A 15,347-nucleotide genomic window follows, 5' to 3' on the forward strand; every position below is an offset into this window, starting at 1 on the left:
AGATGGTGACTTTTTGTAGATAAGGAAACAAGCTCTGTGAGCTTAAACAACTTACAGAAAACTATATGGGATTTAAATATAGATCTCTTTAATACTAAGACCTCCCCTTTTCTGCACTGTCCCCCAGTGTTAAGACAGGAGCATCAGCATCTTGCCCAATCAAAGGTCATAGGGAACAGGACGTTTGGGAAGAACGCTGCATGGCTCCCATAATGTCCTGCCAAGCTCAGGGTATAGATGACAAGGATGGGGCTCTGGATGGAGCCAGACAATCCGAAAAGCATCCCTGGTGGATACAAGCCTGAAGTTCTTCATGTGATTGGCCCACATGGCAGACGGCTTCAGGATTCCAAATAAGATATTACCCTCAGAATTTAGAAGAAAATCCCAGAAAATTCATTCTGTGGAAGTGAGATTAACAAGAACATCCATAAAATACAAGATAATAGCCATCAATAGCTATCTTCCCCGAAAGTCTCCCATCCTTGTGACAGCTTGTAAACGTGATGCTGGGGATGGTCAGGGTGCTAACTAAAATCTCAGTGTGGACTCCATGACCTCAGATTCGGTAACGGGTCCTTAGCTATGACACCAAAAGCATGAGCAACGAACAAAAAAATAGACAAACTGAACTTCATTAAAGTTAAAACCTTTTGTACATCAAAGAACATTATCACGAAACTGAAAAGACAACCCATGGAGTGGGAGAAAACATGTGCAAATCACTATAAATAAAGAACTCTTACAACTCAACAACAAAAAGACAAACAACGTAATTTAAAAAATATGCAAGTGACTTGAGTGGACATTTCTCCAAAGAAGATATAAAAATGGCCAAGAAGCACATGAAAATACGCTTAACATCATTAGTCATGAAGGAAATACAAACAAAACCATGAAAATAACTACAATAAAAACATGGATGGAGGGGCCAGCCCTGTGGCCAAGTGGTTGAGTTTGTGTGCTCTGCTTCGGCGGCCCATGGTTTCGCCAGTTTGGATCCTGGGCTTGGACCTAGTACCACTCATCAGGCCATGCTGAGACGGTGTTCCATATAGCAGAGCCAGAAGGACCCACAACTAGAATATATAGCTATGTACTGGAGGGCTTTGGGGAGAAGAAGAAGGGAAAAAAAAAGAAGATTGGCAACAGATGTTTGCTCAGGTGCCAATCTCTAAAAAAAAAAAAAAAAAAGGAAGTAAGTGTTGGTGAGGATGTGGAGAAACTGAAACCCTTGTACACTGCTGGTGGGACTATGAAATGGTTTCAGTGCTATGGAAACCATTTTGAGAGATCCTCAAAAAGTTAAAATAATAACTACCATATGACCCAGCAATTCTATTCCTAGGAATATATTCCAAAGAATTGAAAGTAGGGACTCAAACAAATACTTATACACAAATCTTCGTAGCAGCACTAATCACAATAGCCAAAAGGTGGAAATAGCCCAAAAGTCCATCAAGGGATGAACAGATGAACAAACTGTGGTATAAACACATGACAGAACATCATTCGGCCATTAAAAGGAATGAAGCACTAATCCACGCTACAAATTGGGGGAACTTTGAAAACATTTTGCTAAGTGAAAGAAGCCAGATACAAATCACACTGAATGATTGCACTGATACGGAATATCCAGAATAGGTAGATCCAAAGAGAGAGAAGGCAGACTGGTGGTTGCCAGGGGCTGAGGGAGGGAGGAAAAGGGAGTAACTGCTTAATGGTTGCAGTTTCCTTTTGAGGGTAATAAAAATGTTTTGGAACTAGATAGGGGTGGTGGTTGCACAATATTGTGAATGTGCTAAATGTCACTGATTTGTTTACTTTAACCATAAAGTAGTCAATTTTATATTATGTGAATTTCACCTCAACAAAAAATGTTTTAAATATATATGATCATGACAAAAATGTTCAAACAATAAAGAAATTGAGTCCCCACCATCTTACTAATGCCACTCTTACTCCATTGCCAAGTTTAAATCATAAGAGTTTTTCCTGACTTTCTCTAAACACTTAGACAAATATCAGACTTTGCACTCTATTTTATGTTTTTTTAAGTACAGATGTTATTTAAAAAGCTATAAAGGGAAATAAAACTAAAATGTTAGTCATTTTTTCTAGATGATGGGGTTGAGTGATTTTAATTTTCTTTTTTATACATTTCTATATTTCGTAAATGTTCTTCAGAAACACATATTACTTTCAGAATCACATAATATCATTTAAAATAAATATCCTTTAAGATATCTGGTTTACCCCACTATAATTATACTTCAGGATGCATAATTTAGTCTTCTCAGTGGATTTGCACCAAAAGCCTTGGCCCCAGTTATATTTCCCACTGAAAATTAATAACTTGGCATTCTGATTCTTAGCGAGTTTGGGCAGAGTGAATCATTTATGAGACCCCATTCACTCAAAGGTAAATGAAGTAAGCTGGAACTCTTGAACCACCAAAGCCCAAAACATGGTGATCAGTTTATATCGTTATTTGGTTGAGATTTTATCTCCTTTGCGAATAAAATTTCTCAATTCTTTAGTTAAAGACAACAAATGCTATTCACCCTCCCCCTAAACCCATGTCAGCTTGATGAGTTTTCCAAGCCTAAGATGTAAGTGAACTAGAAGATGGCGTAGAAAGATGGAAAAGTAGATCCCTTGCAGAATAGGGGAGAAATATTTTGATTAATTGTGGAGCCAAGAGTACCAGAGAAAGCGGGGTGCATGCCAAATCAGGCGGTCCTGCCCAGCCCTCAGTGCCTTCTGCCTCTACGGTAGACTGTTGCCGTCAGTCTCACTCCAGATGCAGGTCTCCTGGATGACAGAGGTAGAGGCTTAGGCATCTTTGAATGGACTCTTGTCCCCAGCACTTGGCAAAACATCTCACCCACAGCAGACGTTCTCTGAACTTACAGAGATCCAGGATCTCTACGAGGTCTCAAGGGCCTGACAGGCAACTCCTCACTAGCCCCTCGGCTGTCCTTCCTGGCATTCTCTTCTCCCCGTGGCTGCTTTCCAAGCCTTCGAGCACTGATCACAGTGTGCTGAAATTGTCTGTTCTGTGACTGTGAGGTAAACAAGGGTGGGACTAAGCCTTACTCAGCTCAGTAATACCAAGACCAATAACTCACCTGTCACAGTATAGACACTTAATCACTCAGTGACTGACTGCTGAATGAATGAGTCAACTACCAGTGTCAACTTTATCTCTGGAAATTCTAGAAAGCTTCCGCACGATCCTTTAGACAAAAGGGGAACTCTTTATATGACATACGCTATCAGCAAGTATGTGACCTTTGTATCTGGCTTCTTTCACCTAGCAAAATGTTTTCAAAGTTCCCCCAATTTGTAGCGTGGATCAGTTCGCTCCCTCACCTCCAGGTTTTTCACTGTTAGTCAGGGTCCCACCAGGTATCAAGTGTCTCAGGCATTAGTGAGACATCAGTCAGAAATAATTTGGTCAAAAGCCATCTAGGACTTTCTTGGGAAATAGTGGGAAATGCCAAGGTAAAGTCAGAGAGATAAATCCCATTATTTTTCAGATGAGGAAACTGAGGTTAAAAAAAGGGAAGCAGCTTTCCGAAGAACACACAACCGGACCAGGATCCAGGGCTCTTGGACCCCGGCCCAGCTCTCTATTTACAAGGCTTCACTGGAGTGTGGCCACAAGGGCCTGGGAATCAGACAGACCTGGATTTATGCACACTCACCTCCCGCTTTCCCCACCCAGTTTCTCTGTCTGCCCAACACTACTTATGGAAATAAACCAGGGTCCATTCATAAGATGGGACACCAGGTAGCCATTAAATATAATGTTATTTCTAGAAGAACAGTTAACAGCAAAGGTAAAAACTCTTATCAAGGGTATTATGTCAAGCGAAATAAGCCAGATAGCGAAAGACAAACACTGCATGATTCCACTCATATGTGGAAGATAAACACACGGACAAAGACAAGTATTTAGTGGTTTCCAGGGGGAATGGGGGGGGGGGAGTGGGCACAAAGGGTGAAGGGGTGAATGGCTAACAAATAATGTACAACTGAAATTTCACAATGTTGTAAACTGTTATAAGCTCAATAATAATACAAAAACCTCTCATCAGATGCTGTATTGTTTTAATAAATATATAGTAAAGTATACATACCTTACCTGTATGTACTTTAATTTACCTATATGTGTATGCTTTAATACACATTTATAGTATAATATACTATACATTAATATATAATATAAAATATAGTATACTTTAAAATATATATATAGTATAATTTCCCAGTATATATACTTACACTATATATAATATATACACCTTATATAAAATATACTTTAATAAAGATATATAATTTATACTTCAAGCATATATAATTTACATACTTTAATAAGTATATATAGTATAAATACTTCTAGTATATACAGTATAATTTCACTTCTGTAAAAAAAAAAAAATCTACATCTCTATCTGTGTCTGTACATACATACACACAAGAGCCTGGAAGAAAATACATCCAAATGCTATAGTCATGATCTTGGGCTGATGGAGACGTGAGCCCAGGGCTAACCGGAAGTGAGCCCTGGCTGTCTCATTGGTTGGTAGAAGCAACATCATCTGAAATGGAGTCTCAGATCTGAGCTGGGTTGGGAGATCCAGCGGGAGGCCCACTATTACGAGTGGAGGTTTAGTAGGTACTTGGTCAAATGCAGCAGAAATTGAGACAAGAAACTGAGACAAGAAATCCAAACAGTGCAGGTGACAACAAGGACAGGATTACTCAGCAAAGCAGGCATGCTTGACTGAGAAAGCTGGAAGCTGAAACAAGGATTGGTGGAGAGACAAACAGGTAAATGCATGTCTGATCTAAATAAAAGAAGCTGAAATGGGGAGCAGCAGAGCTTGCTCAGACAGCAGAGTGTCTTACAAGTAGAAGACACACAGCAAATAGTTGCTGGATCAGTAACGAGCCTTTACCAGGGAAATGAGCTGTTCCAAAAGCTTGGAGTCAAATGTTTGGGATTTTCTGGAGAGCCTGGGGTCGGGGCCTGTGTCTGTCTGGCAATCAGGAGCTTTGGCTGGGCCTAAACATGCTTATGGGAAAGACTGCCCAGACAGCCCAGGGGTGTCATGCCTAGATTTTAGCAAATAAGAGAGAGACGTTTCAGTTCCAGATTATGGAAGAAACCAAGAATAAAACTCTGATTTTTAAGAAGCCATAAAAGTGGCATTTTCACATGTACCCTGGGCCAAAAAGGAACGAACCCAGACCTAAAGAACATCAAACAGAGAACTGAGCTGTTATGGAAACAAAATCTCCTTTTTATTCCAAACATCTTTTCATGGAATTTTAAGGGAAAACAAAAATTCTATGGACATTTCTTGCAAACGACATTTTCATGAATCCATGGACAGGAAGTGTGTGAGTAATTATTAAGAGCACATGCCTACACTCTCTAAGAAGAATAAGCAGAGAAGGGAAAATGTAAAGCTTTGTAACATACAGGTGAAAGCCACAGAAACTTTATAAACCAACAGAAACTCTCTCAAGTCTAAGAACCAACCTTCAAACTGGTTCCCAAGTCATAAAGTATCCATAAACATTTTAGAGGTGTTGGATTCTTATTGACTTTATTTACAAAGTTGATTTATCTCAAAATCCTCACACTGGGGCAGTAGCTAAGTGTCAAATACTATTTCTTTATCCATAAACAGCATTTTGGCACTTAGCATATTCCTTGCAGTTAATAGCTTCTCAATGAGCATAACTGAGGGACATCCCAACTTGTTCTAACATGGCGGCCAACAGTGGTCTGGTGTAATCCATCTCTACCCAGCAAGGTGCAGAAGGAACTCCTCTGGGATGGCCAAGTTCAATAAACAGATCATGAAGTACTTTGGGATTAGTTCCCCTTGCAAGTACTCTTATGACCAGGGTATTGACCAGGAAATCAGGGCTAGGTTGCAGCTTATTAAAATGAGCCATCAAGATCAGGAAGGTTAAAACCAAGGTAACCATTGCTACTCACCAATTCCAGGTGATGGAATGAGCTACACATCAGCTCCAACTCATTTCCAAAGAAGAAAAGAATTGTGCAACTTTTCTCCAAAGCACCATTTACCTCATTTTTTTCTTTGTGATTTTTTTCTTTATGTTCTTCCCACTTCTTACCTTCACTCTGGCAAGTTCTCAAGGACAGCGACACCAAGAGTAATATTGTCTGAAAGAAGGCAAAGAGAGCCATAGGTTCTGGTTTTCTGAAAAAGATAAATCACAAAGAGAGGAAATTTTATTTAATTTTAGCTCTGAGCAGGTGCTTTGAACCAACTGTGGTATATAACAGCATTAAAGGCTCCTATTCTTATCTCCTTTCCATAGCCACACCTCTTGTCACGTGACTTTGCAGTCCCCTCCCCAGAAATAAGAAGAGTATATTTCATCACTCCAAGTGACTTGCTTTGGCCCATAAATGACACAGAAGTGATAGTGTGCCAGTTCGGAGCCTAGACCTCAAGAAAACCCGTTTATTTCTGTTTGTTCTTTTGTGTTTCCACCTTTGGCATGAAAAGAGCACTTCTGGGTTGCCCACTGCACACACAGTCACACAGGAGGAAAATGAGCAACACAGGAGGCAGAGCTGAGTCACCTCAGCTGCTCCAGCTGGGGCCAGCCTAGATCAGCCAGCGGCTGGCCACGCCCCAGCCATGAACAGCTGATCCCAGATGTAGGAGCAATAAACACTTACTGCTGTGGGCCACTGAAGCTTTGTGGCAATAGATAACTGATCCATCGTTTCCTCAAACCAAGCAAAGGTTGGTAAAGAAATGTAAAGCAGAGAAACAAAAGGTAAATATGAAAAAACAGACTCTGATTAAAAGGAGAACAAATGCCAGTCTCAAAAGAGCTAAATTTCAATTAATTGCTTCTAGGGGAGTCATCTCCACTCTTCCCTGTCTCCCTCATTAAAATTTCACCTAGGAAAAATGAGCACACTCTACCGAAGGAGACGGGCAATGCTTCATTGTTCAAAATCATTTCTGGTTCTCCTTGACATAGACGAGAGCTATAAATTACAGGCCAACTTCACTGATTCATCAGGTCCTATGACCACGGGACCATGTGAGGGCACAAAGAATGAGCCTGGATGACCTCAAGAAGGCTAATAAGTTCTTAATTTAACAATAAACATGTTAGTCAGGGGAAGCATTAAATTTCACTTTTCTACTTCAAATTCTGACTCATCACAAAGAGAAGCAATGAAACACTTCAAAGTCAATTTTTGCCTCTGTCTAGCTACCGGGACAGCATCAAAAGCTGGAAATTCAGTGAACCAGGTCACCCATTTTCACTATCCACACCCTCTATTTATCTTTTTAAAATGGTACTTTAAGAGTAAATGGAAACTACCACGAAGACAGTAAACCATCCCATTAAATTACTCGAGGGTGGTCAAACCTGCCCACAGGGGAGACCAATTGGAAGCAGAAGCAAAAGTCTGCAAATGACAGCTTTTGTTCATATTCCTTTAAGCACTGCTTTCTGCAACTTCTATTTTTGGCAAACCGGTCATTCATACTTCTCTAAAATCCCTACTTAGAACTTCACATTGGTTCCTAATACAACTAGATATCTAAGCCAGGGGGAAACTGATTCAAGAGAAAAGAGTTTCTGCTCAGAACCAAAGGGAAGGAAAGAAAATGCCATAGTGAAGTGTCTGACACTCACTATGCAGCTTAAATATCCTTCCAATCCCAGTCTGCGTGCACGATCCCACCTTCCTTAGATTGACATCACTCAAGGAATGCAAGGTGCCACCACTGTAAGGAAATCTCATCCCATCAATTTATTAATTTTTTGCTGAGGAAGATTTGCCCTGAGCTAACATCTGTTGCCAATCTTCCTCTTTTTTGTACGTGAGTCTCCACCACAGCATGGCAACTGATAAGTGGTAGAGGTCCACTCCCGGGAAGCAAATTTGGACCCCTGAAGCAGAGCATGCCAAACTTAACCTCTGGGCCACGGGAGCTGGCCCTCCATAAATTCAAAAGCAGATGATGCAGGGGATGATATGCATGCTGCTTCATATTCTCCTGATGAAAGGGCCATTTAAAACATTTCCAAAAATTTAGAGTTCAAGTAAATCAAATATTTCACATGTCACAAAAATTAAACAAGTCATGGGGACAGAGGAACTTAAAACTAAAAGTTCAAAGCCACCTACCAATTAAGGGTAACCAGAAATTAAAGAATAAAAGTTTTTATATAAAATTTAAAAATATGAGTATTTACAAAGGATGCATTTCTATGGTTTGGGTATCACGGGTAAGTCCTTGCGAATCACCAGAATGGTCTTGTCTGGAAGCCCTGCCCTTCCCCCACCATCTCACACACATCCAGGTATGAGTCTGAGGAGGTTACCTGGGGCAGCCAGTCAGATTCACTGCTTTTATTTTCATCAGGTTTGACATGCATGGTTTTATGCACGCTGGGCAAGTAAGCAACCGTGACATGGCTCCTGCATACGAGCAAAGCGGTTATTATTTCCAGCGCTGTGACCGGACAACTGCCAGCGATCCTGACGTTTCAGGCCTGACCACCTCAGGACCACTTGCAGAAGGACTACGAGTCCTAGCTGTTGTCTGAAAACCTTCTGGTAAGTCAATAAAGTTCATCAACATGGAGAACGAGAGTCAGCAGCCACAAGAACATGCCAGAGACCCCGGTGGAGCCCCTTTCGGGATATGCCGCAGGAACAGTTCTCCTGACAGCACAGAGCCTGACACTGACAAAACACAGACACCAAGAGCTCTGAGCCAGCTGCTTCCAAGCCAGGAACTGACTGCACAACGCAGGTGGTCCCCCCTCCACACCTCAGACACAAATCCTATTCTGAGAGCAGGCTGTTTCCTGGTGGGACCCTGACTAACAGTGAAAAACCTGGAGGTGAGGGAGCGAACTGTGCAAACATCTTGAGAGGGGAGAGTGCTTGGCACATTCAAGGAACAATGAGGACCCAGGTGTTGGAGCGAGCAAGGAGCTGAGTGACAGGACATGAAATCAGAGGGCGCGCAGAGAGGGAGAACAGATGGGGAAATATTTCCCAAACTTTGGCTTCTGCTCTGAGCAAGATGGAAGCCACTGGAGAATTTTAAGCGGAGGAGTTCATGGTCTAACTTACACTGAACAGGAAGGGCCCTGGAAGGAGAAGAGCCTGAAGGAGGCAAGAAGGGCAGGAGGGAGAGCAGTCAGGAGTTACAGCAATGGTCCAGGGGGGAGTGACACTGGCTTAGACCAGGGTGATGGCAGTGGGAGTGGTGAACAGGGGTGGAATTGGAGAGAGATTTTAAAGATAGAGCTGGCAGGACATGGAGATAGTGACAAAGTGAGACATCATGGATGGCTCCAAGAATTTGGGGCTGAGCCCCTGGAAGAATGGAATTAGCATTAATGGAGAAGCAGAACAGCTTTGGTGGGCTATGTCAAGGGCTTGATCTGCGACACGTTAAATATGAGATACTTATTTGATATCCAAATGGGGAGATTAAGTAGCTGGCTGGACACACAGTTTGGAGTTCGTGGGAGGGGTCCTGGCTGCCGGTATAAATTTCAGGCATCCTCGGTGCATACACACAGTATTTAAATCACTGCATGATCGCCAAGAGGAAGTAGGGACAGGAGAGAGATCCGAGCTTGGAGCTCTGGGGTGCTCCACACTCTATACTATGCCCCCTTATGCAGATCAAAATGAAAATTCAGGATTAGGCCAGGCTTTCCTGCATCATGTCAAAGGGAAGGGCTGTGTGTTTGGACGGGCTGGTGAGCTCCTTCAGCATCGACCAGCTGCTCCGTACTTCCGCCCCACCGGAGCTCAGGGCGCTCCAAGCCGGGGATTGGTTCTTCCCTGGCAGCTCTGCTTCTGATGTGGAAAAGGCCACTCAGCCCTCTCATTCATTCAATAGCCTTTCTCTCTCATCAGCTATCAGTGAGGCGCATTGCCACTTCCAATTTCCAGTAAGAAAAGGAAGTCAGGAATTCAGACAGGAAAAAGTACCTTCCTGCCTCATCCAAGGAGTACTTGGTCCTTTCCCAGATCTGTTCTTTATATTTCTATTTTTCAGATCTCCAGCATTCCCACCTAGACCAGGAGCTGCTTAAGGATGGGTCTGGATCTTATTCCCCACTGTCTCAGTCCAAGAACATAGATGCGACCCAGTAGATAGCTCGTAAAGGAATAAAAACTTCTACCAATTTTCTCACATTCTCTCTTCTTTGCTTTCAATTTTATTTTAATTAAAATAGATTCCTTTTCAGGCCTTTCTACTTTTTCTGCTGCCAACTATTGCCTAATTCATAGTCTTTCGTTGGCATTCCTTCTCTGGGGGGAATAAAGGAAGGAAAGAAAAGAAAAACTACCCATTCATTTCAGAGAACTTCTCATTCAAATCTTGTCTGTTAGTGAAATGAGGATGCCTTTGAATGTCCCTCAGGATAAAATACTACATGTGTAATAAAACACAGCTTTTGAGGCGGGTATAAGTCTGCCCTTCTTCACCAGCAATTCGTGTTCTGTCATTACCGAAATATTTATTCCTGGGAAGTTTCCCCACCACAAATAATCCCCAGGAGAAGCAGCATGATCATCATTTGCTTCCCAAGAACGTGGGTGTGTTGCCAAACTCTTCCCGACTGGCTGGGTGCCATATGATGTCATATGCAAATCCTATTTTAAAGAAAGAAGCTCTTCATCCAGGACGTGTGCTGGGCTCCGCACCTTGTGAGAGAGCTCTGTGTTACAGCACAAAGCGTTGCATGCCACTTCTTGGAGGTTCCCCACATCCCTCGCATTTGGCTATCTCTATTTCCTTTTTGAGAGCAGTGCCATTTGTCTTTGGGAGCCCCTTTGAAAGGTTCGAGCACTTCTTCCCCTCCCTTTAAGCCCACCAGTTACGTTTTGTAAGGTCAATCCTGATTCATGGGACTGAAGTGGCTCATGGACACCTGATTTTCTTTTTTCAGCAATGTTCAGTTAAAAGTTCTTGGAACTTGTGACACCAGCTAGGATTAAACCTGAGTCTCTAAGTGGCAAGTGAAGCCAAAGAAAGGAATGGAAAACCTGGATCCAAGGAATATTCTGGACCCAAGGAATATGTAGGATTTAATATGCTAAAGGTGATATTTCAAATCATTTAAGAAAAGGTAGATTATTCCCCAAAATGATGCTGGAACAACAGCCCAGATATCTGTGGGAAAAGGAAGCTGTAAGAATTAAGTACATGGGCTCTGACATAAGGTTGCTTAGGGTCAAATCACTACTCTGTCACTTAATAACGTTATGACCACAGACAAATTACTTAACCCAGCTAGGCTTCATTTTCCTCTTCTGTAAAATAAGAATAAATAACCTACCTTGTAGGACTGGCCTGAGGATTAAATGAGACTATGAGAACATACACATAGTAAATCCAATTAATGTTAATTTTCTCATTATTGCTATTGCTTCATTCTCTTCAACAAAATAAATTCCAGAAGATCAAAGATATATATGCAAGAAATAGGACCATTAAAATTAAATGAACATTTAAAAAATTTTGGTGCTATAATTGGACCAACAAACTGAGAACAATAGTTTCAATACTTATGGCAAAGAGTCACTACCCCTAATATATAAAGAGCTCTTAGAAATCAATAACAAAAAGATAAGTAACCCTGTAGAAAAACTGGCAAAAACATGAATATGTAATGCACAAAAAAGAAGGAAATATCAATAGCCAAAAGAGAAAAAAGAAAAGCTGGACACTACCACTAATAATTAAATAAGTGCAAATTAAAACAGTAATTGTGTATGTCTCCATGTGGGTCTGTGGTGTTCGATTGGCAAAGGTCTTGAAACATAGCATTGGTAAGAGTTTGAAGAAACAGGCATTATTACTCACTGATGGTCAAAAAGTACAACTTTATCGAGGTCAATTTGACAATTCTATTAAAATTTTAGTACACATTACCTTTGATTCAGAAAAACTAGGTCTAGAATTTTGTTCTAGAAATAGTATGTGTGTGTGAGAGAATGTTTGTGTACATGTACAAAAATATATTTTTTAAAGAATATTCATTCAGCATTGTTTATACTGAGAAAAAAACCCCAAAAGCGATCTAAATATATATCGAAAGAAAGCAGAGGGGCGAGCCCAGTGGCAGAGTGGTTAAGTTCATGCACTCTGCCTTGGTGGCCCAGGGTTCACAGGTTTGGATCCTGGGCATTGACCTAGCACCGCTCATCAAGCCACACTGTGGTGGCATCCCACATAAAATACAGGAAGACTGTTACAGATGTTTGCTCAGCAACAATCTTCCTTACACACACACAAGAAAGTAGAAAATTTAATTATGGTGCATTTCTACAAAGAAATACTATGAAACTGTTAAAAAGAATGAAATAGAGTCAAGTGCCAACATGGAAGAATGTCCAAACAACGTTGAATGGAAAAGCAAGTTTCAGAATAGTATTGCAGAAAACCACGTCTGGAAGAGAAGTGTGGCAACCTTGCAGCTGTGCCTCTCAGAGCTCCCTTCAAAAGAACCTCCTGAGGGAGCATGGGTCACTGACAGCTTCCACTGCTGCACCTTCAGATTGGCTGCACATTCCCATCCAAGCCCACAGTCCCTCCAGGCTGCTCACAGCCAATGACCAGGGCAAGACTTCTCCAGCCAGCATGGGACTCCTCTAATGGGCAACCTTTGATCAGTCTCCCCATCCTTGGCTGACAAATTCTCAGAACTGCACTGCGGCTGGGAGCTCTTCCTTCCCAACCTTCCTACTTCCTTGTTCCCTTTCACAGGTGTCAGACATGCAGTGGGTTTGGAGGCTGTCTCTGCCTACTTTTGCTCCCTTTTGCCTTTATCCTTCACAAGTGCTTTCTCCCGAAAATCTCTTGCACATGTGTTTCTGCCTGCCTATCTTCTATTTAAAGGATCCAAACTGGTCCAAAAAGACAGAGCCAACTACTAACAGTTATACATTTACAGCAGGGATGGGGTAAGGGAGGTGGGCAGGATGAGAGAAATTATGTTTAACTCTCAAGTTACGTAATTCTGCAACAGAAAGCATTCTTTACGCGTGCGTGTGTGTTTTACAGATACTGGGTTTGGTCTTGCATAAATACTGGTAATTCCATCATCTCCACACTTGAACCATATACCCCAACAGGGTTAAACTAGTTGAAAGCCTACAGCTGTCAAACAGACCTGAAAAGGGGTTGGCAGTTTTTAGATACTGGATCAGTCTATGAGGGTGTCACGTGTTTCTGTAGAAAAAATGTGATCTCTGAGGTCCTGAGACACTGTAGACACTTTAATGATGCATTTCCAAATATAGACAGCAACCAAAGTTTCAGGTAGAAAAACATAGTGCCATCCCCTTTTAACACCCAGGTACATTAAAGAATGTGAAGTTAACTTGCTCAAAGTCCCCCGTTAGGAAGACAGGGAATAGAGAGAGGTGACCAAGACACAACATGATGAGTGAAAATTGACTCACATAAGAGCAGAGTTCTATTGATTTCATCTTCTCAAGACTTGGCACATACTGTGGCACTTCATTCCATGTTTTCCAAGAGTTCTCTTTATTTTACATTTTCCAAGTGTTGCATATGTCTTACATTTTTCTGTTTGCTAAGACATTTGTAAGTGTGGCTTTTCTTTCAGTTGACTCTACATTTCATACTCAGACTGGATATATTTTATGTGGCCATCTTCATCTTCATTCCACAGTTTTAAGCAATCCAGATAGTTAACTGCCTCAATGATTTCAGATCTAAGAATGTAATTTGGTATTATATTTAATGCTCTCACTAACCTTCTTTCCTTTAAAAAGAAAAAGAGGAAAAGAAGGAAGGGAGGAAGGAAGGAAACAACGCGACTGTAATTTAGTTCTTTAGCAGATAATATTAAAAGAAAGCAATTTACAAGTCCTGTCAATCACATTTATCCTCTTATGCAATACTATCACTACCAGCATAATTTTAAATACCCGTGAAAGACTATATATTTTTGTCTCCTGGGATACTATCGATACATAATGGAAAAAATTTACTGGTTCCTTCTATGATGAGGCATTCTGCAAAGCCCATAGGAGGATATGAAGGTGAGGATGAGAACGATCCCAGCTTGCATGTGCTGGATGCTAACTCTCTGCAGGCGCCTTGCTAAGTGACTTACGTGCATTTATTAATTGAATCCTCACAACAGCCCTATGAAAGAGACGCTATTATCGTTCTCATACACAGATGAGGAAATTCAGGGTAAGAAAGGTTAAAAGTAACTTTGACATAGGTGGACATAGTTAATCTAGAACTTGAAACCAGGTGAATCGCTCCCCAAAGGGCAGCATTTTACCACATTACACTGCCCCCTCCACGCTGGGGGCTCATGCTAGAACACACAGGAAGGCATAAAAAATTATTAACAATGATAAACTCCAAAAAATCTTAAGAAAAACTTCTACAGGGTTTTATTAAACTTGACAAGCTATTTGTAAAGTTTATATAAAAGAGAAAATGTACAAGAATCATCTCTAAAATTTTTTTTTGAAAAAAAGTATGAATATATACTACTAGATGTAAAAACATAGTATAAAGCTGTAGCATTTAACACAAGGTGGTACTAGCATAAAAAAAGACAAAAAAGATAAATGAAACAATAGAATCCTGAAACAGACTATGATATAAATAGGAATTTATTTGACTATAAAAACAGAGTTTCAAATGAGTTGGAAAAAAAGATGGATGATTAAATAAATGGTGTTGGGTTAATTGCCTAAAACTACAGAAAAAAATTAAGTTACATCCTTACGTTTCACCTTATATAAAAATCTGGTATTTTAAAGAGTTAAATATAAAAACCAAAATAATGAAAGTATTAGAAGAAAATAAGATAATTTTCAAAATAACTTTTAGGTGAAAAAAGACCTTCTTAAACTAGACGAAGCACAGAAATCATGAGACTGCGGATCTGATTACATAAACACTTAAAACTTCTGTGCAGCAAAAGATAGTTTGAAACAAAAGTATTATGAATGGATAAGCAAAAGGTGGTATATTCCTACAGCGGAATATTATGCAGTCTTAAAAAGGAAGAAAATTCTGACACCTGCTACAACATGGATGAGGCTGGAGGACGTTTTGCTAAGTGAAATAAGCCATCTGCAAAAGGACAAACAGTGTATGATTCCTCCATTTGTAAGGTACCTGGAAGAGTTAATTCATAAAGCCAGAGAGTAGAAGGGTGGGGGCCGGGGGCGGGGGAGAGGTGGAAAGGAGGTGGTTACCATTTAACGGGTACAGAGTTTCAATTTTGCAAGA

At 40.8% G+C, this 15,347-nt stretch overlaps 1 protein-coding gene across 15 annotated transcripts in view; it reads right to left on the reverse strand.

Annotated features, from left to right (window-relative positions):
- The window catches only part of OSMR (oncostatin M receptor), a 61,009-nt gene that overhangs the window by 41,580 nt on the left and 4,082 nt on the right, over positions 1–15,347 (reverse strand). For 13 of the 15 annotated variants that reach the window (XR_011430140.1, XR_011430139.1, XM_070245890.1 and 10 more), the window contains one exon: positions 6,163–6,248. Coding sequence is in view for 8 of the 15 variants with exons in the window: in XM_023625718.2 (XP_023481486.2) it covers positions 6,163–6,248 (86 nt within the window). In the remaining 7 variants the exon portion in view is untranslated. Of the gene's footprint in view, positions 1–6,019; positions 6,249–15,347 lie in introns of all 15 variants that reach the window. The other 2 variants (XM_070245892.1, XM_005604301.4) reach the window with 1 other exon arrangement.

The sequence above is a fragment of the Equus caballus genome, chromosome 21 (assembly GCF_041296265.1).
Source record: "Equus caballus isolate H_3958 breed thoroughbred chromosome 21, TB-T2T, whole genome shotgun sequence".
Lineage (NCBI taxonomy): Eukaryota > Metazoa > Chordata > Mammalia > Perissodactyla > Equidae > Equus > Equus caballus.